General features: G+C 36.9%; 3 protein-coding genes across 6 annotated transcripts in view; 2 read left to right on the plus strand and 1 right to left on the minus strand.

Annotated features, from left to right (window-relative positions):
* Positions 1–9,504, plus strand: part of LOC132706605 (choline/ethanolamine kinase) — a 33,394-nt gene extending 23,890 nt beyond the window's left edge. Inside the window, exons 4-6 of the mRNA XM_060678025.1 lie at positions 1,501–1,768; positions 7,338–7,636; positions 8,847–9,504. Coding sequence (XP_060534008.1) covers positions 1,501–1,768; positions 7,338–7,636; positions 8,847–8,948 — 669 coding nt within the window. The 3' untranslated portion in view covers positions 8,949–9,504. The remainder of the gene's footprint in view (positions 1–1,500; positions 1,769–7,337; positions 7,637–8,846) is intronic.
* A 1,001-nt stretch (positions 9,505–10,505) lies between these two features.
* Positions 10,506–14,598, plus strand: LOC132706661 (exosome complex exonuclease RRP44). The gene is made up of 2 exons (XM_060678128.1): positions 10,506–11,637; positions 12,594–14,598. The coding sequence occupies exons 1-2, from the start codon at positions 10,650–10,652 to the stop codon at positions 14,471–14,473; spliced, it is 2,868 nt and encodes a 955-aa protein (XP_060534111.1). The 5' UTR covers positions 10,506–10,649; the 3' UTR covers positions 14,474–14,598.
* A 385-nt stretch (positions 14,599–14,983) lies between these two features.
* The window catches only part of LOC132706662 (ATP-binding cassette sub-family D member 1), a 54,004-nt gene continuing 43,367 nt past the window's right edge, over positions 14,984–25,620 (minus strand). For 3 of the 4 annotated variants that reach the window (XM_060678130.1, XM_060678129.1, XM_060678132.1), the window contains exons 2-6: positions 22,166–22,820; positions 20,559–20,879; positions 16,767–17,876; positions 16,583–16,708; positions 14,984–15,395 (exon numbers count right to left, since the gene is read on the minus strand). In XM_060678130.1, coding sequence (XP_060534113.1) covers positions 15,212–15,395; positions 16,583–16,708; positions 16,767–17,876; positions 20,559–20,879; positions 22,166–22,707 — 2,283 coding nt within the window. In that variant the 5' untranslated portion in view covers positions 22,708–22,820 and the 3' untranslated portion in view covers positions 14,984–15,211. Of the gene's footprint in view, positions 15,396–16,582; positions 16,709–16,766; positions 17,877–20,558; positions 20,880–22,165; positions 22,821–24,407; positions 24,911–25,620 lie in introns of those variants that run through there. The other variant, XM_060678131.1, reaches the window with a different exon arrangement.

Below are 25,620 nucleotides of genomic sequence, written 5' to 3' on the forward strand. Positions count from 1 at the left end.
ATAATAGATAAAAAAGGTAGGTAGGAATGGTGCAAAATATAAACCCCTTCTGCACTAATTTTGAATTTCGTATTTTTTTCGTTTTAAAATTATTATAATTTTTAGAGAATTAAATTTCATTTTCGCCCTGTCCAGAGTGTTTTAATTTATTTGAGAAAATTGCTTTCTGATATAGATAAAAAAGTACACTAATTTTGAATTTTATATTTTTCTTCTTTTTAAAATTATTGTAATTTTTCGAGAATGAAGTGTCATTTTCATCCTGCCCAGGGTATCTTAATTTATTAAAAAAAATCCTTGCTGATATCAAGAACATTTTTTCGATTCTATAAATGCTAAAAGATAATAGATAAAAAAAAGTACGTATGGATGGTGCAACCTACTACATTAATTTTGAATTTTGTATTTTTTTGGTTTAAAATAAATGTAATTTTTAGAGAATGAAATTTCATTTTCGTCCTTTCCAGAGTGTTTTAATTTATTTGAAAAAATTGCTTTCTGATAATACATTAAAAAAAAAGTACACTAATTTTGAATTTTGAATTTTTCTTCTTTTAAAATTATTGTAATTTTTCGAGAATAAGGTGTCATTTTCATTCTGCCCAGAGTATCTTAATTTATTTAAAAAAAAATTGCTTCCTGATATCAAGAACATTTTTTCTATTCTATAAATGCCAAAAGATAATAGATAAAAAAGGTAGGTAGGAATGGTGCAAAATATAAACACCTTCTGCGTTAATTTTGAATTTTGTATTTTTTTCGTTTTAAAGTGATTGTAAACTTTAGAGAATAGAATTTCATTTTCGCCCCGTCCAGGGCGTTTTCATTATTTGAAAAAAATGCTTTCTGATGATAGATAAAAAAACTATGTAGGAATGGTGCAAAATATAAATAAATACCTTCGACACTAATTTTAAATTTTGTGTTTTGCTTCGTTTTAAAATTATTGTAATTTTTCGAGAATGAAATGTTATTTTCAACCTGTCCATAGTATCTTAATTTATTTAGAAAAAAATGTTTCTTGATATCAAGAACATTTTTTTCTATTCTTTAAGTGCCAAAAGATAATAAATAAAAAGGTAGTTAGGAATGGTGCAAAATATAAACAAACACCTTCTACACTACTTTCGTTTTTTTCGTTTTACTTCGTTTTTTAAATTATTGCAATTTTTCAATACGCCGTATCGATAAATCTTGTTATTTTCATAGCTTATAAGACACCCTGCAACACTCAATATCAACTTGACTGTTTTAGCAAAATCTCCTTTTGATATATTCCAAATCTTCGTTCTATTTGTTTACCTGTTAAATTTAAAAAGAAAAAGCCGATATGTAGTTTTTTTTTTCGCGCCGTCTCGCTCGGGCGAAAAACATGTCGGACGTCGCTCACGACACGATCGAAGTTCTCGATTTCTATACATGAATTAATAAATTAAATAAAAACTTTCGCTGACGGTTATTGAGATCCGCGAGGTTTATCGTTACCCGCGCGTGTTCCAGGTACCGCTGCACAAGGAGCCCGACTGGCTCTGGAACACGATGGACCGTTGGCTGAAGACGTGCGAGAAGAAGCTCGCCGGCGACGTCCCCGAATTTGCAAGAGACCTGCTCGACAAGGTGGACCTTAACGCCGAAACGCGATGGCTGAAGGAGACGTTGGAGCGCGAGAACAGTCCCGTCGTGTTTTGTCACAACGACATGCAGGAAGGCAACATTTTGATGTCGCCCGACGCCGACAAGGACGAGGACCCCCGCATAGTCATTATCGGTGAGTGCGGCGCACTATACGCGGGTCGCTTGAAAAGTTTCCGACCTCGCGGCACTATTTACTAAAAGCTGCTGATCGTAGTTATGCACCTCTTGATAGTTACTTATTAGCCATTTTGGACGCGTGGTTTTTAGTTAAGAGTCGTTTGAGTGAAAATGGAAAAAATTGAGTATAGAGCTGTTATAAAATATTTGTTTTTAAATGGCAGTACGCCGACGCAAATTAAAATTTAAGTTGGACTCTGAGTGTGGGAACTCCACACCGTCATTTACCACAGTGACATTTTGGGCAGGAGATGATGAACGTTCGGGTTTAACCACAATAAATCACAGTTTTAACGCCTATTAATTGCTCTAGATGAAACTTGGATGCACTATTATATACCCGAATCAAAAATACAGTAAAAACAGTGGACTGCGAAGGGGGAACCGACTCCGAAAAAAGCAAAAACTGTTTTTTGGACTGGGAAAGTGATGGCGACTGTTTTTGGGGATAGTCATGAAGTCATCACAATCTATTACCTTCAAAAATGAAAAACCATTACAGGAGTATGCTACGTATTCATTACTTGACAAGCCGAGAAATTGCTTAAAACGGCCACATTTGCAAACAAATTGTGTTTCACCATACATACATTAGCGTTTGCCATGGCGAAAATCCACGAATTACGGTCTGAACTGCTTGACCGTCCGCCTTACTAGCCAGATCTAGCCCCAAGCGATTTCTTTTTGTCTCTTCCTTTGAAAACTGCGCTCGGAAGACAAGGTTTTCGTCAAATGTGGAGAATTATTTTGCCGAGAAAAACATTCGATACTATTTGGACGGGTTAGCATCGCGGGGAGGGGTGTATAGAATTATAGAGAGAAAAAATGTCCTGTTAGCTCTGAAACTTTTCAAGTGACCCTCGTATATTTAAACTGTTCAACATTTCGTTTTAGCAGCATATCTCTCAGACCCAATCCTCCAAAACGATGATTCTTACCTATCTATCTAATAAACATTCTTTCAGTTAGATTCTGATTTTTTTGAGATTTTTCCTGCTTGACCTCACACTAAGAGCAAAATTATTTAATATGTTGGTGATGAAAGTTACCTTTATTTTAGCTCACGGGAAAAGGTTATTAAGAAAACTGTAGATAGGTCAATACGAATGATGTGAATGATGTTCTTCTAAGTTCGAAAGCATTTGGTACAATAGTATATACAAGAAAAATAGTGTATATTTCAAATGAGTAATACCCATGTACTACAATAAAACAAATACGACTAAAGTTGAATTACAAACATGATTAATTAATTAAATAATGAACTATTTAAGCATTTAAAATATAACTGAAAAATTTATTTTAACGTCATGAGTATCTGTGTTATTCGAAACGTTCAAAAACTGCTGCTCGAATTTCTTGCTCACTCCTTTTCATTTTTCGTCTCAATAATTGGCGACGAATGACTTGATTGTAGTATACCGCTCTACCTCTATTTATAAATTTTCTCGTTTTGCATATTAAATTAAAAAAACAAATGGACTGAATTGAAGTCAATATAATTATTATGCCTTTTTTGTATACTTAATTTTCTTAATACCCTTTAAATAAAAAAAAAAAACGGGATACATACAGGAAGTTATCAAGAAACTATGGGAAAATTGTGAGAAGATTCATTTAACATGCGAATGCGCATGATATAACATCTTTGTGTTGGATATTTCCCTCATACTCATTTATGAGGGAAATATCATCGATAGGATACTACGCCTATGGAACACTGCTAAAACCTTTCAAGTTTTACAGTTCAATTCAGTTAATGATTTATAATTCTTTGAAATTAAGAAACGGAGTATAGCAATAAAACTGGTAAGATGGTAAGTGGTCAAAAATGACAACAAAGCGTATTTATTAGTATCGAATTTGCAATAGGGGTCAAGAATAATTTTATTGCACAAAGTTTACCTTAACACTCTTCTGAAAATGTCTACAAACAATGTATTAATGTACCCCCAGACGTAACTCGAAATGGGATTTTTTAAACTTGGGCTTGCGTTTTTGGCATTGTTAAAACTACGATCTTTTATTTCAATATTTGAGGCATTTGCTAAATCGTAATTTAATCCTCTGCGCGGTGTTAATCCTCAAGTACACGGTGACACTTTTTCCCGGGCAGTGCGTTTTTGTTTTCATTTCGAATTACAATGGCGATGCAAATTAAATTGTTTACAATGTGTCACGGTAGAAGGAATAATTGAAATGTTCTATACTGCACGTAATATTTTCGCAAACAAATTTATATCCGCGAAAAAAAACTCGCGATCCCGTAGCTTTATCACTTTTATGGCCATCGTTAAAACAACGATAAGGATTTTGTTGTTTGCAATTGTAAAGGTCGTGGTAAGATGCGAAAGCTTTGCACTGATAAACCTTGTAGGATGAAATACAACAAACTATTCAGTTATTTAGTTATAATGTATATTTTTCCATGACTACGTCATCAATTGCTTTGCTTTTTTTAATAATGGGTGTTTTTTTTCGATGTATAGAACTTTAGGTTGGCATTACTGTTCAAGATGGCGACCGATTGAATAGCTGTCAAGTGATTTATTCTCAGTTTGCTTTAGCAATTCATCGTCAATAGACGCCTGAACAACGCTTGCAAATAGTGCAATTTTAATTCGAAAATAATGGTTCTGTGCGGAATACGTATCGCGCACTACGTCCATTTTATCGTCAACAAAATCGTCCATCAGAGCAGTTAATTCGATTAACCATGGAACGTTTTCGCACCACGTTTACTCTTATTGATAACTCGCATCCCCAGAGGCGCCGTACGGTGCGTACAGAAGAAGCTATTGCTGCTGTAGAGTGCAGCATTGAGTAAAACGCGAATGAGTCCATCCGCCATCGAGCACAGGAATTGGATCTGTGTCCATCCACTTTATGGAAGATTTTGCGGAGAGATCTTGGTTTACATGCTTACAAAATTCAACTCGTGCAAGAATTGAAGCCACACGATCATCAAGTAAGGCGTAGATTCGTCGAATGGGCCCAAAACGAGATTGCCGTTGTTCCCGATTTTCATAAACGAATTTTGTTTTGCGATGAAGCGCGCTTCTGGTCGAATGGCTACGTCAACAAACAAAACTGCCGCATTTGTAGCGAAGCTAATCCTCAAGTGTATGTCGAAACGCCGTTACATCCAGCAAAAACTAACTGTTTGGTGCGCTTTATGGGATGGTGGAATCATTGGTCCGTACTTCTTTAAAAACGATGACGGCCAGAACGTTACAGTCAATGGTGATCGGTATAGAGCTATGCTTACCAACTCTTTCATTCCTGAATTGAATAACCATGATTGGAAGACAACATTCGCCGTGTTATTGCCGATATATGGCCACAAATGTTGGAAAAAGTCATCGAAAATTGACGTCCAGATTGGACTACATCCGCGCCAGCCGTGGCGGTGATATGCCAGAAATCATATTTAAAATGTAATGCCACAAGATTATCGGATAAATAAAATTAATGTCAATCGAATAATCCATCGTTGTTTTATTGCAACTTAAAGTCCTATATATCGAAAAAAAACACCCCTTAAAAACAGAGGTTGCGTTTTTTAAAAGACTTTCGTAAAGCAAGTTATAGTGAAACTGAACTTGTTAAAAAACTAAAAAATAGCGAATGAATAAATCGATGAAGTTTCTTACATTTTTTAATGCATAATTATGCAAAAACTGTAACTTAATCATATCAGTTGAATAGTTTTTGGTTTATGGAATGCTATGATGGTGAAAATATACATTTTACCCACTATTTTGATATTTCTTCAATTATACTTAATTTCGAAAAATGTTTGGTGACTGTTCCTCTCCTTTTTCTATATTAATCTCGTGTTGTCAAGCAATAATTTTGACCTCGGGTATGTTACTATGCGAACTATACAGTTACAAATTCGACAATTCAGTCAGTGTTAATTTGTTTATTTTTGGATTTACCAGTTTCGCGTGATAATTTGAAAAGTTTAAATGAAATTGCGCAAGCATTTACACCTAATTGTTTTTTTTATCAAACATTTCCGATTTATCAATATCATACGATTTAAGCGAGATTCATGAAAATAATATTTGAACCTAACCATTCTAAGATTCATAGTATGTTCGCTGCAATTGTAACGTGCAATGAAAGTGCTGTTTTATTTCATTTGTAATTTGAGGACAATCGTTACATACAGGGTGGTCCAAATTAGGATACTACTAAAAACAAAATTATATGTGCTTTTTGTGGAAACTTAATGTATATATATCTTGAGAATATTTTAGTGTAACATAAAATTTTTGATGATGTTGCAAAACAGCATATTTTACAAAATGATAAGGCAACCCTTTGGACTTCGCATTATCATTCATCACCTAAGCAAGAAGACAAATTGTAACCAAAACATTTAATGATGTTTCCATTTTATGTTCTTTAAAATGGAAAAAAGTACAACTCGTCTTAGACTGCCCGGTTTGTAAAAATTCGAGTAATAAGAATATTTTTCGATTTTTATTTCTTCTAGTGATTGAAACTGGAAAGGAATTGTGGCTTTTTTTTTAATGAGAAACTAAGGCCACTTTTTTAACAAATATTGGCTTTTGGTTCTGTTAAAGTTTTCCATGTTTTGTGTAAATCTAAATAGTAATTCGTAGCCAAAGCAACTTTTTTTTTACTAAGTTTAGGTTTATTACAGCTTCAAATAATAACGTTACTTGTACCGAATGCTGTATTATGTCTATATAAATAACACTTAATTTATTTAAGTATTGTAGAGTTAATGTAATTTCATACATTGCTTTAGTGAATTAAGGTTTTATAAAAATCTCTAGTAAAGTCCACTCAGAGCAATTGTGCATTTATAGCATGATATCTTTATCTAGTTCATTCCTGGATGTCGTAAATTCACACAGGAATTTTGTTTTTCAGTTTTTAACTTCGCATCTAATAAAAGTGGTAGCAATATAGCTAAGACATACGGATCATTGTTGATTACGTCACTATACCTGACATACTGCACAACTGGAAGAAGGTTTAAAACTGAGGTTTATAAGATTAGCTCCGACAATAATACAATCTACTCCTAAATAATATGATAAACTGTCCTGTTCTCTTTAAATATACAGCTAAAAGCTCATTCATTGTAGCTTTAAATATGTCTTTAGACTAATAAAAAATCTAATAAGAAAAATTTGTTTTTCACCTTTTTAAAAAATCTCTACATAAAATTTGATATATATTTTTAATACTGACTTAAAAAACGTTTGTTAGTTTATGGTTTAAATTATAAACAGTTATTAAGTGATTCTTACAAAACTAAAACTATCCCTTAAATTTTTAAAAATTTATTAAAAATAATTAGTATTATTCCGCGGTACCATGCGCACCACCAATAACAATGTAGTTGCTTTTAGATACCCCCTAGGTCACTTAATAAATCTAAGTAAGCATAATATGATATTTTTCTTTTTTTTGCCTTTCTCTTATAATTTGATTGAAATAAACTTTAGCACTTTAGTTAACTCAACAGAACCCTATCTTTGCAGACTTTGAATACTGCTCTTACAACTATCGCGGCTTCGACATAGCCAACCATTTCGTTGAGTGGATCTACGATTACAAGGAGGAGACGTCGTACCCTTTCTACACCGAAAACCCCCGCCATTATCCAACCGAAAAGCAACGGTTGACGTTTATCCGGGCTTACCTCGACGAAAGCGGCTCGCGAGAGAACGTCACGAAGGTGCTGCGAGAGGTGGAAGTCTTCACGCTCGCTTCGCACCTGTTTTGGACGTTGTGGGGCATCATCAACGCTGAAACTTCCAAAATCCCCTTTGGCTATTGGGTTAGTATATTCGCTGTCGCTAAGAGGGCAATTAAACCAAACTAGGTTGACAAAGGCAAGGTTTGATAGTATAGGAGACTTTTCCCCTAATATTTGGTTAAAAAAAATTAAGCCCAATGTATGACACGCTAACCTAATTTTACAGGGAAAACTTTGAAAAACAAAAAGAACCAAGTATCGAAATAAAAGCAGTATTTTTTAATTTAGAAATTCCTTCTGATCATAAGTTTGGCGATTTTTTGTAATAAAGTTACAGAGGATGGCTTTTTAAACTTCCTAGGAAAATATCTTAATCTAAAAGAACACCATCTCGATTACAAATTTACTGTGAAATCAAGGCAGGTCAAAGAATGAAGTAAAACAAAGGAAATAAGAAATAAAAAGAAAAGTGAGAACAGAAATGGGTTCAACTATTTATATGCCAAAGCCAGGTTTTGGATACATTAATGGTGGCAATACTGCTGAGTTTTTTTTAAAGAACCACCAAAGTTGGTGTGCTTCTTCAGGATATCAAATTAATTTTGAAAATTTTAAGCAATATTCGGTACAAAAACCGTCCAGAAACTTTTACTCTATAGTGTAGAGATAATTAAAAATTGTATTGTGCCAATTGGACAGTTATCGCAGGAAGTTCAAGAAACACGCAATAAAAATTTCAGAATGTTGGGAGAATTTAAAACTTTTTAACAGTCTAATGAGAATATTGATGATATCTTCGAGCCTTTTAGTTAGTGGTTATAGGTAAACTACTTCAAAATGTCAAGAATACTAATGTTCCTGCTTACAATAATTTTTCAAATGAAATACTTAGTCAAATACTTTTTTAGTAAAGTTTATCTTTCAATTTGATTTCCATTAAATTTTTGGCCCACTAATCTCTAATTTGGTTTTTGAATTTAGCTTTTTGTTACACCCTGTACATGTTTTCATGTGAGGTTACGTAAAAATAAAATTTTAGATATTAATACATGATTTTAAAATCGCCCAACTTTTTGTATAGGAACATAAATGTGTACCAATCTGGAATAACACTCTATATATTAATAATCGTTTCTTTTGAGTATTGGTCAAACAAAAACAATTAGTTATAATCAAAAAAGTGAAATATACCTTGTAAGTATTAATAAGTTTGTTCTAAAATTAATGTCAACCTAGTTCTGAAATACAGCTCACTGTGCGACGCCTCTATCGGATTTTTTTTTCATTTTAGGAATACGGAGTATCTAGGCTTTCGAACTACCTCCGGCTCAAGGAGCGTCTCTCTTGCAACACGAAAATCAAGAGAAAAGTAGAATGCCTGAGCTTGGATTGAATATGGGGGGCACAATGAATGCGCCCCTCCCCCATTCTCAACCCCGTCTCTCTCTCGGGAGAGCGAGGCTGCAGAACTCGCTTACAGTTGACTGTGAATACTCTCCGGAAGTATGTAATCACATATTGTGATATTTTTGTCGATATATAGTCTAATTCGATAGTATTACACTCGAAATGTCCAGTCGAATATATATTATGGATCTCCTGGATATCGGAAATTCGGTTTAACCCACACACAATATATTTGCACGAGATAGATTACGGTTAAGATAACTTATATTATTCTTTTGACGGGCGCACGATGAGCCACGCAAGAGGAAACGAAGGGGCTGGAACATTGTACTTAATAATGTTCGACACCAAAGCAGATCTATGAAAATCAACTGCATTTTGTTTGCATTTCTTATATTTTTTTGTATGTTTGATACAATATGGTCCCTTTTTGACCTTAGCGGAAGAGGTGGATACTTATTATGTACTTTGCCTCCTTGTAAATAATATAATTTTGTTTTATCCCTTGAGTTTTTATTCTATTAATAAAACTGAGCAGCATATACTTTGCTTTTTTTTATTCCTTATAATTATGTCACCTTTTTTTATCAAATCGAGCGTACTGGGCAAGTCAGTTAAAAATACGTCGTCCTTAAGGCAACGCTATCTTTATTTTCTATGCTTGACACTACTTGTCCCGTTTCTATATTCTCTGATAGCGGTATTTTGTAATGGTTTGGTGAATTTTATTAGGATATTTTCAAGAAAGAACAATAATGTTACGTTACAAGTGCAAAAATGTGTTCATTGGCTTGACATGAAACGGGTGAGTCATCTATACCGTACCGTGTAATGGGGGCAATACACATGCAGGCAAGTGTGTCCAAGTAAGTACGCGAGCAAGTACGAAACGAATTGCGTTCACACACTATTCAGGTAAACCTCGAGATCCACCAGTTGGTCGGGCCTGCTGCTGTGCGAAAAATGAAGTTGGCCTTTGCACTTGCCCTAAAATTCAGACACAATCTGATTCGCTTCGAGCCGGGCTTGGAACAGAACGCGCCTTGAGTTTTGACCCATACACATTCGCACTTACTCGCGTGTCTCGATCTGTACAGGCAAGTCTTAACACTTCACTTTCACGCCAAAATTTATTGCCTTAAGCCTCCATCCTCGGGATGACAATTTTGCCATTTTAATTAATTTTTCTTTAATTTCCATTATACGAGACAAATGCATTTGCACTCTGGAGTTTGAATTATTGTTGTCTCGATTTTGCTTTCGACTAATAGCTGTTAGTTTGACGTTTTATTTTGGAAAATAACGTTTTCATCCAAAAATCACATCTTCATACGTTTGCGAATGAAGGTGTTGAAATTAGTATGCCATTTAAATTATGACATTAAATTTAGCATGAGAACTACAATATCATATAGATTATAAACTATAACCAACGATTTTATTGTAAGTCAGACAAAACAGAGATCTTAAAGTCAATTCGAATCGCCTCGTGTTGTATTTCTTTTTAAAAAGGTTTTAGTTTCGGCAAAGCTACATTCTCTCGTGTTTTCTTTTTGTGTGTGGGAAGGAAAGGTAAGAGATTGGTTAGTTAACTTTTACTGATGTTCAGTTAACGTACCTTAACATGATTTGTTTTCCACGGTTATAACCTATAAGTTTAATTAGTGGGTGAATTAACAATTTAAAAATGTTCACCACGAAATCGTTCATAAAGAAAAATAAAGTGGGAAATTTTTTGAAACATGTGCGTGAACATTATATCAGAGACGATATTTCCTGCGGATGTCCTCAGTGTTCAAGCTGCGAAAATACCTGTACAAATTTGACCCTCGACCACATAAATAAGTGTTCTCTCGTTGAGTCGAACCATTTCATCATTCTAGACACCAACATAATACTTCACCAAATAGATATTTTGGAAGAATCAGTTCTTGGCAATGTTATAATTTTGCATACCGTATTTAAAGAAGTTAAGCATCGTAATATGCCCATTTACAAAAGACTAAACAGTATTATCGAGAATCCAGACAGACACTTTTACATTTTCATCAATGACCACCACAAGGATACATATTTGCCTGAAGAAGATGGAGAACTGGTAAATGACTATAATGATAGATGTATCCGGAAGGCTTGCCGATGGTACATTAAGCATCTACCAAGTTTAAGGTTTGTTTTGTTAACAGACGATGTTAATAATAGACGTATAGCTAAGCAAGAGAATATACCATCTTATTCAATTACTGAATATGTGAAAAATATAGAAAATAACAGCATGTTGCAAGACAAATTGTCCAAAAGCGAGACTCATCATTCAGGGGGCAAAGAGGTTTTCCCGCCCCATTTAAGCACTGTAGAATTGCTCGAAGGCGTCAGAGAAGGAAAATTGTATCAAGGTACTTACAGAGCTTCTAGAGATAACTTTTTAGAAGGGTTCGTCAATGTCGAATCAATTGATGATCAGGTGATAGTTCAGGGTAGGAATGGATTAAATAGGGCCGTTGATGGCGATATTGTGGCTATTGAGTTATTAAATAAAGACGAATGGGTCTCGCCTAGTGATATAGTGCTAGAAGATGCAGGAATTTCAGAAGAAAATGTTGAAGATATAGAAGAGCAGGAAAAGGAGCTGAAACAGACAGGGAAAAAGAAAAAAGGCGACATTAAACCTACAGGTAGGTTTAGAATTTTGATAACAGTAGCATATGAAATGTTTTATTTATACTTCCTATTCAAGCATTTTGCCTTTTAATATTTTTGGAAACTCTTTTATTCCGTCCACGTAGCAAAACATTTATCTCGAAGAGAATGGCGGAACAGTTAGTTTTCAATAAATTTACTCTGCTAAGTATTTCTTCATAGGAGTGACTGTTAATCCCTAGAAATGTGAATTTTGGTCGATGGAGTTGCTGGTGCGTGAGTTTTTTATTATTTTAGTATTCTTTAATGCGCGTTTCCCTGAGTCTGTACAGGTTTTTCCAATACATACCTCACTGCATTGACATGGGAGTTTGCATGTAGTTTTTGGTATCTTCTGCTCAGAGGGTTTTTGTCTTAGTGAGTACACAGCAAAGTGTGTCGCCTGATAATCTTCTGCCATATGAGATGCTGAGTAATTTTCTCTCTTCATTTCCAGAAGTGACATAATTACCTTTCGTTTGATCATTTGGGAATTGTTTGAAGCGGCATTAAGATATTGTCCACCTTTTTATATACTGATGTCGTGATCTGCTGGTTGCTTCGTTTGACCAGAACATCTAAAAATCACAGTTTCCATTGACTATTTCATCGTAAACTTGGTTGTCGCCGTAATATTAATGATATACGAAAAACGTTCTTTTCATCGTTATTCCAGATGATGTGCTTAAAGTCTTAGTTTTCCTCATGACCGTTTGATAGGCTTTTTTTCAAATCGGTTCATCAAAATGTTGGCGATAACAGGAGACAATAATAATTCTCTTGATAACACGCCAACCGAAATGGTTTAAAAAACTCTTTACCTATATTTACCCATAGTAAGGTAAGGTTTTTTAAGTGGTTTCTCACTCTTACGATTTTGATTGATAATATCTAAAAAATTTTAAAAAGTCGTATCGCACACATCGTACATTTTGCGTTTGTTCCAAATTAGGTAAAATTGTGGGAGTAATCAGAAGAAAGTGGCGGCAATATTGCGGTATTTTGCAAGGAGGTTCGGACGGCGTTTATCAATTGTTTGTGCCGGCCGACCGATCCATACCGAAGATTGTTATCGAAACACGTCAGGCAGAGTTTCTAAGAACTCAAAAATTCATCGTCGCCATAGATTCTTGGCCGAGACACTCGCGGTACCCCCACGGTCATTTCGTTAGGGCTTTGGGCCGGATCGGGAGCCAAGATACGGAGAACGAGGTGGTACTGTTAGAACACGACGTGCCTCATAGCCAGTTCTCGGAAGAAGTGCTGAGCTGTTTGCCGAAACTACCTTGGGTTATAACGGAGGAAGACGAAAAACGAAGGGTGGACCTTAGGCACGTGGATATTTGTTCGGTGGATCCGCCCGGTTGTACCGATATAGACGACGCCCTCCATTGTCGCCCTATCGCCGACGGCAAGCTAGAAGTCGGCGTTCACATAGCCGACGTATCTCATTTCATCCGTCCGGGTACCGCTATCGATTTAGAAGCCGCTTCTCGAGCCACCACAGTTTATCTGGTCAACAAACGGATAGACATGGTTCCCGAGTTACTCAGCTCGAATTTGTGCTCGTTAAGGGGTGGCGAGGAGAGATTCGCCTTCTCCTGCGTCTGGGAGATGGACCTCGAAGCTAACATTTTGAATACGCGATTTCACAAGAGCATAATTAGGTCCAGGCAAGCGATGACTTACGAAGAAGCGCAGCTGACGATAGACGACAAAACGAAAACCGATTCTATCGCTGAATCGTTGAGAAATTTAAACAAACTGGCGAAGATCCTCAAGAGAAAGAGGTTGGAGAACGGGGCGCTGGTTCTAGCATCGACCGAGGTCAAAATCCTCATGGATTCCGAGACGATGGAACCGATAGACGTGGCCGTTAAAAAAATGTACGAGACCAACTCGATGGTAGAGGAGTTCATGTTGCTCGCGAACATAAGCGTCGCGGAGAAGATTCTGCAAGAGTTTCCCGATTGCGCGATGCTTAGACGGCATCCCGAACCGCCAGCTACCAATTTTGATCCGCTGGTGAAGGCGGGCCGTCATCTGGGATTCGATATTAAAGTGGACTGCGGGAAAAACCTCGCGGAATCCTTAGATAAGGCCGTGAAAAAAGACAATCCCTATCTGAACACCATGCTCAGAATGTTGGCCACCAGGTGTATGATGCAGGCCGTTTACTTCCCGAGCGGGACGTTACAGAAGGAAGAGTACTTCCATTACGGCCTAGCCGTGCCTCTATATACACATTTTACGTCGCCCATTCGAAGGTACGCCGATATCATCGTCCACCGATTGTTAGCGGTCACTTGCGGTTCGGACTCGACGTATCCTGACTTGTTGGATAAGAAGAAGAGCAACGATTTGTGTCAGAACTTGAACTACAGGAACAGAATGGCTCAGTACGCCGGACGAGCATCGGTCGCTTTTAACACGCACTTATTCTTCAAGGGCAAACTGAACGACGAGGAGGGATACGTTTTGTATGTTAGAAAGAACGCCGTGCAGATTTTGATCCCGAAATACGGTCTCGAGGTGACACTCTATTTGGCGGAGAAGAACGGGAAGACGTTGTTCGAGTACGACGAAGAAAGGCAGACTCAGAAGGCGGGGGACGTGGTGCTGCACACTTTCGACCAGGTCACCGTTCGTTTAAAGCTCGACTCCAGCAATATCCAGCACGAAAAGTTCACGGTTCAGCTGGTCAAGCCTTTCATCGACGGCTTCGGCGTGTTACCTTTGAGTCAATTGGAGGGCGTGGCTCAAGCGGAGGGCGAAAGCAAAAAGAGGAAGAGCGCCGGAAAGAACAACCCAAAACGCAACAAGAAAAGATAAATGTTATTCTGTCAATAAATCGTTTGTTTTAGGTTTCAAATTTTAATTCGTACAACTCGCATGGACCTTTTTTGAAAGCACCCGCAAGTGTGGACTGCCGTCCGTATTTAATACGTCGTCCTGTTTTTAAGCAGCCCTTTGGGAGCCTTTTCCTACTAGTTTGTACCGACGAAGGTAGTCATTTTTTCCTCTATATATTTTTTCCAATATGTATACATTGGTCAAATGTTAAGAACATTGACGTTCAATTGGCTTGCAACGTATTTAGTTTCTTGTTCCTTAATATATCGCGTCTCGCTTCTACCGTCGAGCTTGCCGAATCGATAGCGAAGGACGCGAAATACCTTACAAGCGTTAACAAAAGCGAGAAGGACTACTCTCAGTTTTCTCCTTGCTGCCAACATTGTTCAAACGGTTCCAGACGCGCGTAAATCCCAATCCTAGTCTATTACCTCTACTATATCCGTTACTGTGAAGTGCCATTGAGAGTGTTGTAGGTTTTTGTTAAAGTGAAACACATTCAATCGCTTTATTTCTTTTATTAAATAGAATTTAATGATATTTACAAACGCATAAATGCAGACGCTGCACAATTTTAACGGTTATGCCGAATCTAAGTTGGACGAGAGGACTCCGGGGGGGTTAAAATCTGCCGGGGAGACTCCTCGTTCCAATGAATCACAGTTCCACCCTCACTCCTTTCGGTACAATGAGACACAAATCTAACAAATAGATAAATTAAACGTCATCCTCTCCTAATTGCCTATTTAATTCCGCTAAACGTTCCGACTTTTCGCGGCTGTCCGGCGCTTTCAGCAGTTCGTCCTTTTCCCGCTTGAGGTCGAGCCGGTTAACGCAGTTTAACTCGGAGAACTCCCAGTAGCCGGTTCCGTCGAATTGAAGAATATGGGTGTGGAATTTCCTAGATTGCCGAATATCATGCAGACGTCAAACGCCTTGTAGCACATACCACGTAAAATATATGAGAAACTTAAAAATGTTGGAAATTTTCGGATTTCGCTTTGTGAATTATTGTGACCTTTACGTTTGAACTATTAATGGAGGCGATATTTTAGAAAAATAAATAAATAATAATAAATAAGATAAATAAAATAGCTAATGGAAGACGCCTAAATTGTTATGGGGAGAAATCATCCTATTGATAAGAAATATTCACCTTTTGTAAGATACCAAAAAAATAGAAAAAGTGCATACCAATTTTTAAAAAGGATGAAAAGGGGAACCCTTACCCAACTTACCCAATATTGATCTAAAACTTACTATGACCATTATAGAAATTAAAAAAAAAAGCCTTGGAGTATAAATAAACCCGCGGTTTCTGCTCTTCATTGACATTGAAAAAGTTTATGATAAGATCCGGTTAAAGCATGCCCTGAACATTGTGGAGATTTATGGCATACCAGCGGGCCTATTCAGGAGATATACACTCAGAATTTCGCAAGAATCAGAATAGAGGAAATCAGAGAGAAGGGAAAGACTGATTCTAAATGATAATAAATAAAAGACTAGCATCATCAACGAAGAAGTTAACTCATGTGCCCAACGCAAGAAGACAAAAATTTATTACTCTTTCTACTGGCTATGGTTAAACAAAAATGTATGACGAAGTCATTGTGTTGCCAATAGTTCTCCTCGTCAAGATACTTTTCATAAAGTATCTGGATACATGTTAGGAAGTTTTAGGTGAAATCGCCTATATTTTTTGTTGCATATAAATGTTATTTAAAAAAACGCACATTATAGATGTACAATATTAAATAAATTTAAGTATATACAGCGCAGATTCCGACTGCGAGATTCTTTTTTATCTTCGTAATAGTTTAATTTATAGAACAATTTTAATTGTTTGCATGCAATGATAATAGTTCTTTTTTGTAAACACTGATTTTGGCAAAGTTTGGAATGATTTTGGTTTTATATATGACATTTATGACAACACTTAAAAGAGATTTCTTCAACGGCTTGTCCTTAAGGTCTTAAATTGCGACACCTTCCGTCGTATATCGGTGACGCTTTTGACAACAAACTGCAATATATTTTGCGTGGTATGCACTGTGTATGAAAGTCTGATTTGTGCTGCTGACTTACCAGAGTGTCGGCCTGTGCGTGATAGTGAGCAAGGTGATACCCATGTCGATGGCGGTCTGGTAAATGTTGCTTTCCACGTCGATGGAGACCGCAGAGGTGCACTCGTCCAGAAGCGCGTACTTGGGCCTGCAATACGATGGATTACCTCGAGGGATACGGCACTCCCGAAAAAAAAAAACGTTACTTGTGGTAGAAGAGCCTGGCGATCGCCATGCGCTGCTTCTCGCCGCCGGATAAGATGTCCGTCCAGTCTTTGATTTCGTGGAAACTGTCCCGCTCGACGATGTGCTCCAGATGAACCATCCGCATGATTTTCAACAGGTCCTGCTCGGTGACCTGTTTGTTGATCATGTCGGCGTACGTATCGGGGTAGATGATCTGATCTCTTAGGTTCCCGATGACCATGTACGGCCGCTGGGGTATGTAGAACATGGAATTCTTGGGCGTGTGTAACTCGCCGCCGTAAACGGGCCACAGACCGCTGAGGATGCGGAACAAGCTCGACTTGCCGCACCCGTTCGGTCCCGTTATCAGCAGGTGTTGTCCCGGCTTTAGGTGCAGAGTTAGGGACGGGCATACCACGTCGCAGTTGGGCGTAACGATGGGCACGTCTCTCAAAATGATCTCGTTGTTGGACACGAACACTTTGCCGTTGGCGACCGGCTGGTCCCCTTTAAATTCCACCTCGAACTCGCCGCTCTTTTCCTTCTTCGCGACGACCGTCTTGTGGTAGATGCCCTCGCTCGCCTCCTCCAGCACGCTGAACATGTTCGCTACCCTAGCGGTGTGCCCAGCTAACTCTACGACGTCTTTGTAACTGCTCATAAGGCGTTCGACGGCGTTCGACCCCGTAATGAGCAAGTTTTTTGCAGTCGTAAAGTAATGAGTCCTTTCCGAAACGGAATCTTCAATCGGTTCCAAATCGGTCGCTCTGTCGTCATCAGACGTCGGTAGCGGTAACGATAAGAGGTTACGCTTGGCTCTTTTGAGTTTCGATTTGGTTTTGCTCGGCAATAGGATGGGAAGCGACACCACAATCATGCCGGTACCGGACCATACGTATTTCATCAGGAATTGCTCGAGCATCACGAACCACAACTTCACGGCGAACATATGCTCCATGTGCTGAACCAGTATTCTGTACGCGCTACGCAGATGACTCTGCTCGACTTTGTGGCCGCCGTAGAAAGCGATTTCTTCGGCGTTGCTCACCACTCTGCCGTGGACGTGCCTCAGGTAACCCTTCTTTTCGGCCTCTTGGGCCACGAGGTGTCCGAACTTCGGAGACACCAACCTAAATATAATCCGCAAACAATATTGCGGGGAACAGTAACCAGCTAACATTTCTCGCGGCCAAGGTTTTATTATAAGGTAACAGATATTTCTAAAATAGGTTATAAAAAATCTTAGCTTTTATAAAAGTTATAGATATTTATACGAGGTTTGTAAGAAACTTTAGCGTCTATTACAATTTTTATAAAGGTTTTATTATACGGTGTGTGCTCGCGTAGGTATAAGAGGTCTATAAGAAACTTTACCTTTAATAACAGAATTTGTAAAGGTTTGATTATGGTGTAACGGACATTTAGAAGCCAAATCTAGGCTTGTATAACAGCTTTTATAAATATTTTATTGTAAGGCAAACGCTTATTTATAACGGGTTTACGAAATCTTGGGTTTTATAGCTTATCTTAAATATCGAATTGCTGTAAGTTTTATCCGTCATTCCGTTATTTTATACAAATTTTAGCGTTGCAGACTTCAGATTTTTAAAAAAATATTTTTGTAGGGTTTTTAGGAAGAGTATTTAAAAACTTTTACTCTTGGAGTTTTACATCTATGAAAAGTAACGAATGTTATAAAACTTATGGCGAGGGAACCAACGGTAGAAAAAGGGCGCTTTGTTTTTGTCCAAAACAAATTCTGGAAAAAAGTTTGGGCCATGCTAGATCAGTAAAGTCAAATTCCGAATATGACTGTATAGTGTGATCACTCTACCACATCATTCATGAGCTTGAGATTAAGAGATTGTGGCCAAAGATTCAAAGTTTGTGACGGAAGTAACGTAACGGCACTAACAAATAATTATGACATGAAATAGCAAGATTATAAGATGTATAAGCAGCCTTCTCTGCTTATGATGAAAATTAATATTTCAAAAACTGCTTGAGCCATAGAAAACCACAATTTAGAGAAGTTAATTTTGACACCAATGGAGTAGTAATTACTTTTTGGTGCGTTCGTTACAGTGGATGGTGTATAATTGAAATCTAACCGTTATAATTCATTAGAAAACAAAAAATTATAGTCGGGATAAAATTTTATGCCCGGTTTCGTGATTGTGTTCGACAACTGCTGATGAGTTTGTTTGTCTTGGTCTTGAGGCTCCCATGTTTTTTGAGCCTAGCTGATATTTTTCGTCCGGAATGGTAAATCCGGTTTTGACGTTATACTTCTTTAGAACTTTAGACAACAGTGGCAAGCGTGGGATTGCTTTCTGGCCCATTGTTATTGGAAGGTTGTGGTGAAGTATATTTTATGATAGAATGCTTAATATCTTTAATGTCGAAGTTATTAGAGAGAAGATCCGAGGGAAGGTGTTTTAATTCTGGGTTCAGTGACTCGGGCTGAGATAGTTTTACGATTCTGTAAACAAGAGGGTTGATAACCGATGATTTTTGAGCTGGATGGTGATGTGACAATGCATTAAGGTATCGGTCTGTGTGCGTAGGTTTTCTGTAAACACAATAACCCAATGTTAGGTCCGATTTTTTATTGATAAAAATATCTAAGAATGCGAGGCTATTGTTAGTTACTGATTAAATGAAAAAACGTATGCTAGGGATTCTTGACAAATTAATGAATTCTGAACAGTTAAATAAGAACAAACGTTGTTCAGATTTTCACATAAATATATTTAAGTGACAGCTGTTTCGGCAACACCGTGCCTCTATCAAATGCGAATATCAAACGGTACCGATGTTTATAAATACAAAACAGGTAGTAATTACTTAATGTGAGGTATTAAATTGAGATTTAACAAGGGGGATCTATTCAAATCCAGTTGGTCATTAAGTAATACGTTGGAACCTCTCATTTTATTAATCTTCATAGCTTCTAGTAAATTTAATTTTCTACTTTTTGAAACAGGGTGTAAAATATCGAAATTGTCGTCAAAATTGTGTTTTTCTAAATTTAAATGTATAGCGTAATTAGAATCTGAATTATTGTTTTTAAATTATCGTCGATGTCCAATATAAATCTTAGAACATGATCCGCAGTTTAATCTATACACTCCAGAATTCTGGGATCTATCAGATTTAGATTTATTGTTTTTAACAAATTTTCCTAGGGTGTTATTAGTTTTAAAAGGAATTTTGAGGCCACATTTCGAGAGATGATCTGAAACTTTATTACTAGGTTCTCCTATGTATGTTAATGTTTTAAAACCTTGAGATTCAGTACTAGAGAGGGGATATATAGAGTTCAAAGTTTTTTGAAATTGTTTCTTAGTTAATATTTTATCTATCCGTGACGTGCATTGTTGAATGCTATTTATTTTATAATATTTAATTTTTTTTCAAAGTTTATTGCAGAAAGAGGGATAGAAGAAATTGATGGGTTTTAGAAATATATTCTGAAGAATTAATAGCTACGACTGTCTTTCCTTTATCAGCTCGAGTAAATACTATATCGTTCTGGGAACTTTTAATTTTGATTGTTTTAATTAAGGACATTTGGGAAAGTTCTTGATGTTTTTTGCTAGTTGAGATTTGTGATTTAATTAAATTAGTCAAAATGTGTTTGTTTGGCTTAGGATCGTAATTGGCGATAGCCATTTCGCACTCGACGCCTAAATTATCTAATTCCCTATTTGTGTTTGGATATTTTAAATTAAAATTAAAACCCTTTTCTAGTAGTTCAGTCTCACTCTCAGAAGTAAAAGCCACTTCAGTACGAATTCTGAACAATGTACCTCAAAAGTAAGGCGGACAACACGACGACGCCGGAGATGATGACCGGACCGGTTATCAAATTAGCATTCCTCGACTTCACCAAGTTCGCCAACGCGATCGCCATGAGTAAGATGTCGAAGCAGGGTTTGGTGATTTGGCCGTACAAGTGCGACACGGTGCTGGCTACCGTTTCGATGTCGTCGGTCAATCGTTGGGCGCAGTTGTCCAACCGACCGTCCAGCACGGTTACTCTGTAGTAACTCTGGTTCTTGAAGTAGAGCTTGTAAGAGTGCTCGACCAGTCGTGTGCGGAAGCTTAGCGCTATACGACTCTCCAGGTACCTGCGGAATAGATCCAACGGTGAATATGGTAGAATGGTAGATGATGACAAAAATTGACTAAACTTAAGATTTTTGTGCAATTGACGCTATATGAAATTGAATTGAGGCGCCACAGCAAAATCGATTATTTTTTGAACTGATTCCAAAGCGTTTTTCATTTAAGGCAATTTTCAAATAGATTTACGGAGATAAATAAAACTGCCGTCGCGTGCGGAGCCAGATGACTGTGCCCATAAAAATTTGATGTCGTATAACGGATCCGAATTTTATGTTTGCAATTATTTAAAAGTCTCAATTTTTGAATAAATTTACATAACCGTCGCTAGACCTTTCTGATTAGATCACACTTTGTAGCTATCAATTATTCTAATCGATCTAATCAATTTTTTCCTGTCAAACTTCACACCGTCCTTTCTGAACGAGATCACAGTTTGTGTGCTTTAAAATGATTACCAATAATGATCGCAATATTAATATTGACGTAGTGTAATTTAAAGCTGAGGCTGGGAGAAATTTAAAGGGCTAAGGCAGTTGCATGAATGCTATAGTGCTATAGTTTAATTAAATATTGGGGATGTAAGAAACTTAAAAAGCTGAATATTGAATAATTTAAAGCTGGTCTGCGAGAGATTTAACTAGCTAAAAAAGTTGAATAAATAATGTGGTAATAACGTAATTTAACCCTAACCTTTAAGGTTTTTAGAAATCTTGAGACATTTTGAATTAATTTAATATTACTAGGGTAGTTTAACTTTAAAGTTGAGGCTACGACAGACTTAAAAAGCTAAGAGCAGAATAAGTGCTATAGTGTTACTGGGGTATAAGTTTAATTAAAAGCTCCGGATATGAGACACTTAAAACGCTTAGACAGTTCAATAAATACTATTATATTACTTTAATGTCAATATGGGCTATGAGAGTCTTAAATCTGACAGGTCCGGTTTCAGGAAATCCAAGACAACGAGGCTGGGCAGTGATAAACTTAAAAGATTATCGAGTTCTAAAAATATAAAACAGTTGAATGAACTGATGTATTACTGGGGTTTTTGGTTTAAAGCTGGGATGTGAGCGACTTAAAAAGCCAGAAAATTCAGTGAAAGTGTGAGTATGTGAGAGTATATACAACAGTTATCAGTTCTATCCTGGCCTAATTTTTGTTTTCCTAGCTTAATTTTAAGCCAATAGTTCCGGATTTTAGGAGTTTCGACTCCAACCTCCGACAAAAAAAGTACACAGGTCAATGGGCAATCGCAAGATGACAAGCCATCTGCAGATTTCGAACTCACCTAATCATGCTGTTGATAAAAGTCGCCGGAATGGCCACCGCGAACCACTTCATCAGTTGATGTACGAAATTGCGCGGCTCTTTCCGCACTATGTACTTGACTATCGCGCCCTCCAAGTTCGCCACGTAAATACTCAAAAAAGTCCGCAAAAAGAGGAACGTCGTGTGTCCGCCGAGCAGCACGCTTTCCGTACACAACACCTTCGGTATCATGATGCGCACCAGCTTGATGAACTGCAAGATGAACGCGAGATTGAGGTTAGGTATGCCGTTCTTGAACACGGACCGGCGTTTTGACATGGCCGATTTAGTTTTGGCGTCGCCATTCTGTTGCGGCGGCATAGCCGGCTTCACGACGTTGTTGTTAATGTTGTTGACGGTTTCACTGTTGGGTTTGGAGATGTAGTTTTCCACCAGCGGGTACCCGATCTTGTACGCGTACGCGCACAGGGCGGCCCCTATTATGGCGCCCGATACTACGGATTGATGGGCGTGGATTGCCTTTTCGCCCTTTTCGAGGAATTTCGACACCACGGAAGGCATCTCGCTGGTCAATGGTCGCTCGTCGGTGATTATGGATCAGTATACAGACTGGTCGTCGATGTCGCGGGATTTCTTTCTGGTCTTGAAGGTTATCATGCTTGAATCATGTTGACCTGAAACGAACGAAGTGTCAGCCACTATGCAGATAATATACCAGACTACCAAACATTTTGAGGTGATTTGAAAGGTAATGCTACGGAGTCCGCCGAGTCCAGGTCAGGCATACGAAAAGTCAACATGATTTTGAGACAAACTTTTAAGCATCCAGACAATAGAAAAATTGATATAAACTGTCTACACCACAGGAGAGTATTTTGGGGCTGATTCTTTTCCGTTTTCTGTTTGGCAATGTATTTTTCACTTTCAATGGATTTTAGTACAGTTAAAAGTTCATTCCGGGCTTGCTTAAACGATACTTGTTTATAAAATGATCAGCAAATATAGCACTTAGACTCAAATAATCTGCTCCGTAAAAAAGTTTGAGAGTAGATACGTTTAAAAGCCCACAATTTGAAGGGTCATTTTCTTATTGTTGTTATACCATCTGTCTTTCTCTATTTGTAGATTCAACTAATCGCGAAGAATATGCTGTTTTCATGTTGTGAAGATACTACAAAACTATAAGAAAGATCATTTGTGTTGTATTGTAAATGTGCAACAAAATTCAGTTATTGCAAGTGGTTAGTTTAATTAACCATGTACCGTTTCCACCAGGAAGAGAATTTTAAAAGGGAAGATTTGTTGTTAACGGCCAGTTTTTGTATGTTTTCGCTTCATCTAGTGGAGAAAAAATGGAAAACGTTTTCGAATAAGACCAAGCATGAAAGAGCGACACATTTGGTGTCTAATGGCCTTCCTGGAATTTTCATGGGCCGTTGCCTTTCTCTTTCGCGAGAATTAGAAATGGTCAGTCAGTCAGTCAGGTAGGTATTATTATTCCCTGAACTATGAGAACATCTTTTTGAAGGAATTACTGTCGCTATTGGGAAGTATTTATGTTATATGTACCTGCTCCCATTATCTTACGGTTATTATTCTATATAGTACTGAAACAGACTTTGATTTGCCTAGATTTAAAATTACTTAATTGGTACACCGGAAACAATATTAATTAAGATTTTGGAAAAGGTCTGCGCTAAATGACTTACCCAAAACCATTTATGTCGACCCGTTAAATATTTAAAAAAACATACTTTCTTTTCATCTCCTATCAAGTAAACCTAAATATAGGATTTTTTCCAATGGCTTGCCAAATTGACGAATTTCAAACAAATATTTCTCTTCTTACTTTTTAAATTAAATCAAAAATATATTAATTTCTCCTTAACTTTGTCAATTTGGTAAAGCTTTGGAAAACACCCTATATGAAATAATTACTTTGGCGCTTTACTGAACCCTTAATAATACATTTTTTCGGTATTTGCGGAAGGAGACATATAGGAGATAATACGGAAGCATGTTTTTTTTTGAAAGAATGTCTATTTTTTGGCAACGTTGCAATAAAATACATTACAACTTAAAAAAATACACTCTACTGCTTCACCATGCAGGTATTACTCAGTTTCTTATATTTACAAACACATTACGTTCCATATTTCCGTTTGGTAAGTATGTAGACTTTACATACTAGTTTAGATTTATGCGTATAAACTATACAAATTATATCGAATTTTTTCAAGTTGATAATAATAGAAACTTACCTGCTGATCTGTTTCGGACGCGAAATAAACAATCTCGTATAAGTTTTGCAACTGATTGACTATAAATAAGAATAGATACTTATCGAAGCTTTATCTGTTGATGGGTCCACTGGGAACACACAATTGACCTTTGAATTTTGAACCCGTCGTGGAACGACAAAAGCTTTCCAAATCGCCTACGATCTTACGCAAACGCGATTCCCAATTGAGCTAATCTTGATAAGAAAGAATCCGTCTATGTATGGTGTGTTTCAAAGTATATTGTTCTGGCTTTCGACAAACTGGGTGAAACCAACCAGTACTTTATTTATAGGTAAGGGACGAGTGAGGTAGATGTCAAAATTTACAATATTATATCCTGTCTTATAAGGTTTCGTCATTTTCTGCTCCACAACGTTTTTTTTTGTTTTCATTTTACATTTAAAAAGGAATCTTTTTGACTTAGGTTCAATGACATAAAATATAAAATACAATAAATACAATACAATAAATTAAATCGAATCGCGAACAAAATCGAATTGTCTGACAATTGTCAAACTGTTTTAAATTAGGATTTTCGAATGGCAAATCAGATAGGAAATCAATCAAATCAATAAAATAATTGCTTGTAAAATGGGATTTACGAAAAAAATACTTATTTAGGTAATTACTGATAATTTGATATATTTAGTGTTATCGTATATTCTATTAGTACTAATGTGATTTAATTATAAAACATAATGTAATATTTGATCTTTTTATTTTTAAAACACCTTAAAAGTCCTTTCCTAATACTCTGTCCTACAATACCGACTGGTCAGGTATACTTTGAGACATACCATACATTTTCTTTTTCGATAAGCGAGGCCCCGTACATTTGAAATATTATTTTATTCACCCAGACGAACGATAAGAAAAACACACACACATAGTCGGATATCTGCCAGCAAGCGTGACTAACTTCAACTGTATGTTAATGTGTAATAAGCTCTTTGGATAACAGATTGATAATTTTTATTGTTTAGGTCGCTAGTCAGTCGGAAATAATCTTATCGCCGAAAATTTGACGTATCAACACAGTTTAATTATCGATTGCGCAGTTTTTCCGAAGTAAATACGACGCTTCAGAGTGTCTCGCGCCCATACAGTAACAAAAACGAACTGACGTATACTTTGCCTCAAAGTACCAGTCGGTGAGGGACAAAAATTGTTTTTAGATTATTATTAAAGATTG

This window comes from Cylas formicarius, unplaced genomic scaffold (genome assembly GCF_029955315.1).
Source record: "Cylas formicarius isolate icCylForm1 unplaced genomic scaffold, icCylForm1.1 PGA_scaffold_8__14_contigs__length_24414737, whole genome shotgun sequence".
NCBI classification, from domain to species: domain Eukaryota; kingdom Metazoa; phylum Arthropoda; class Insecta; order Coleoptera; family Brentidae; genus Cylas; species Cylas formicarius.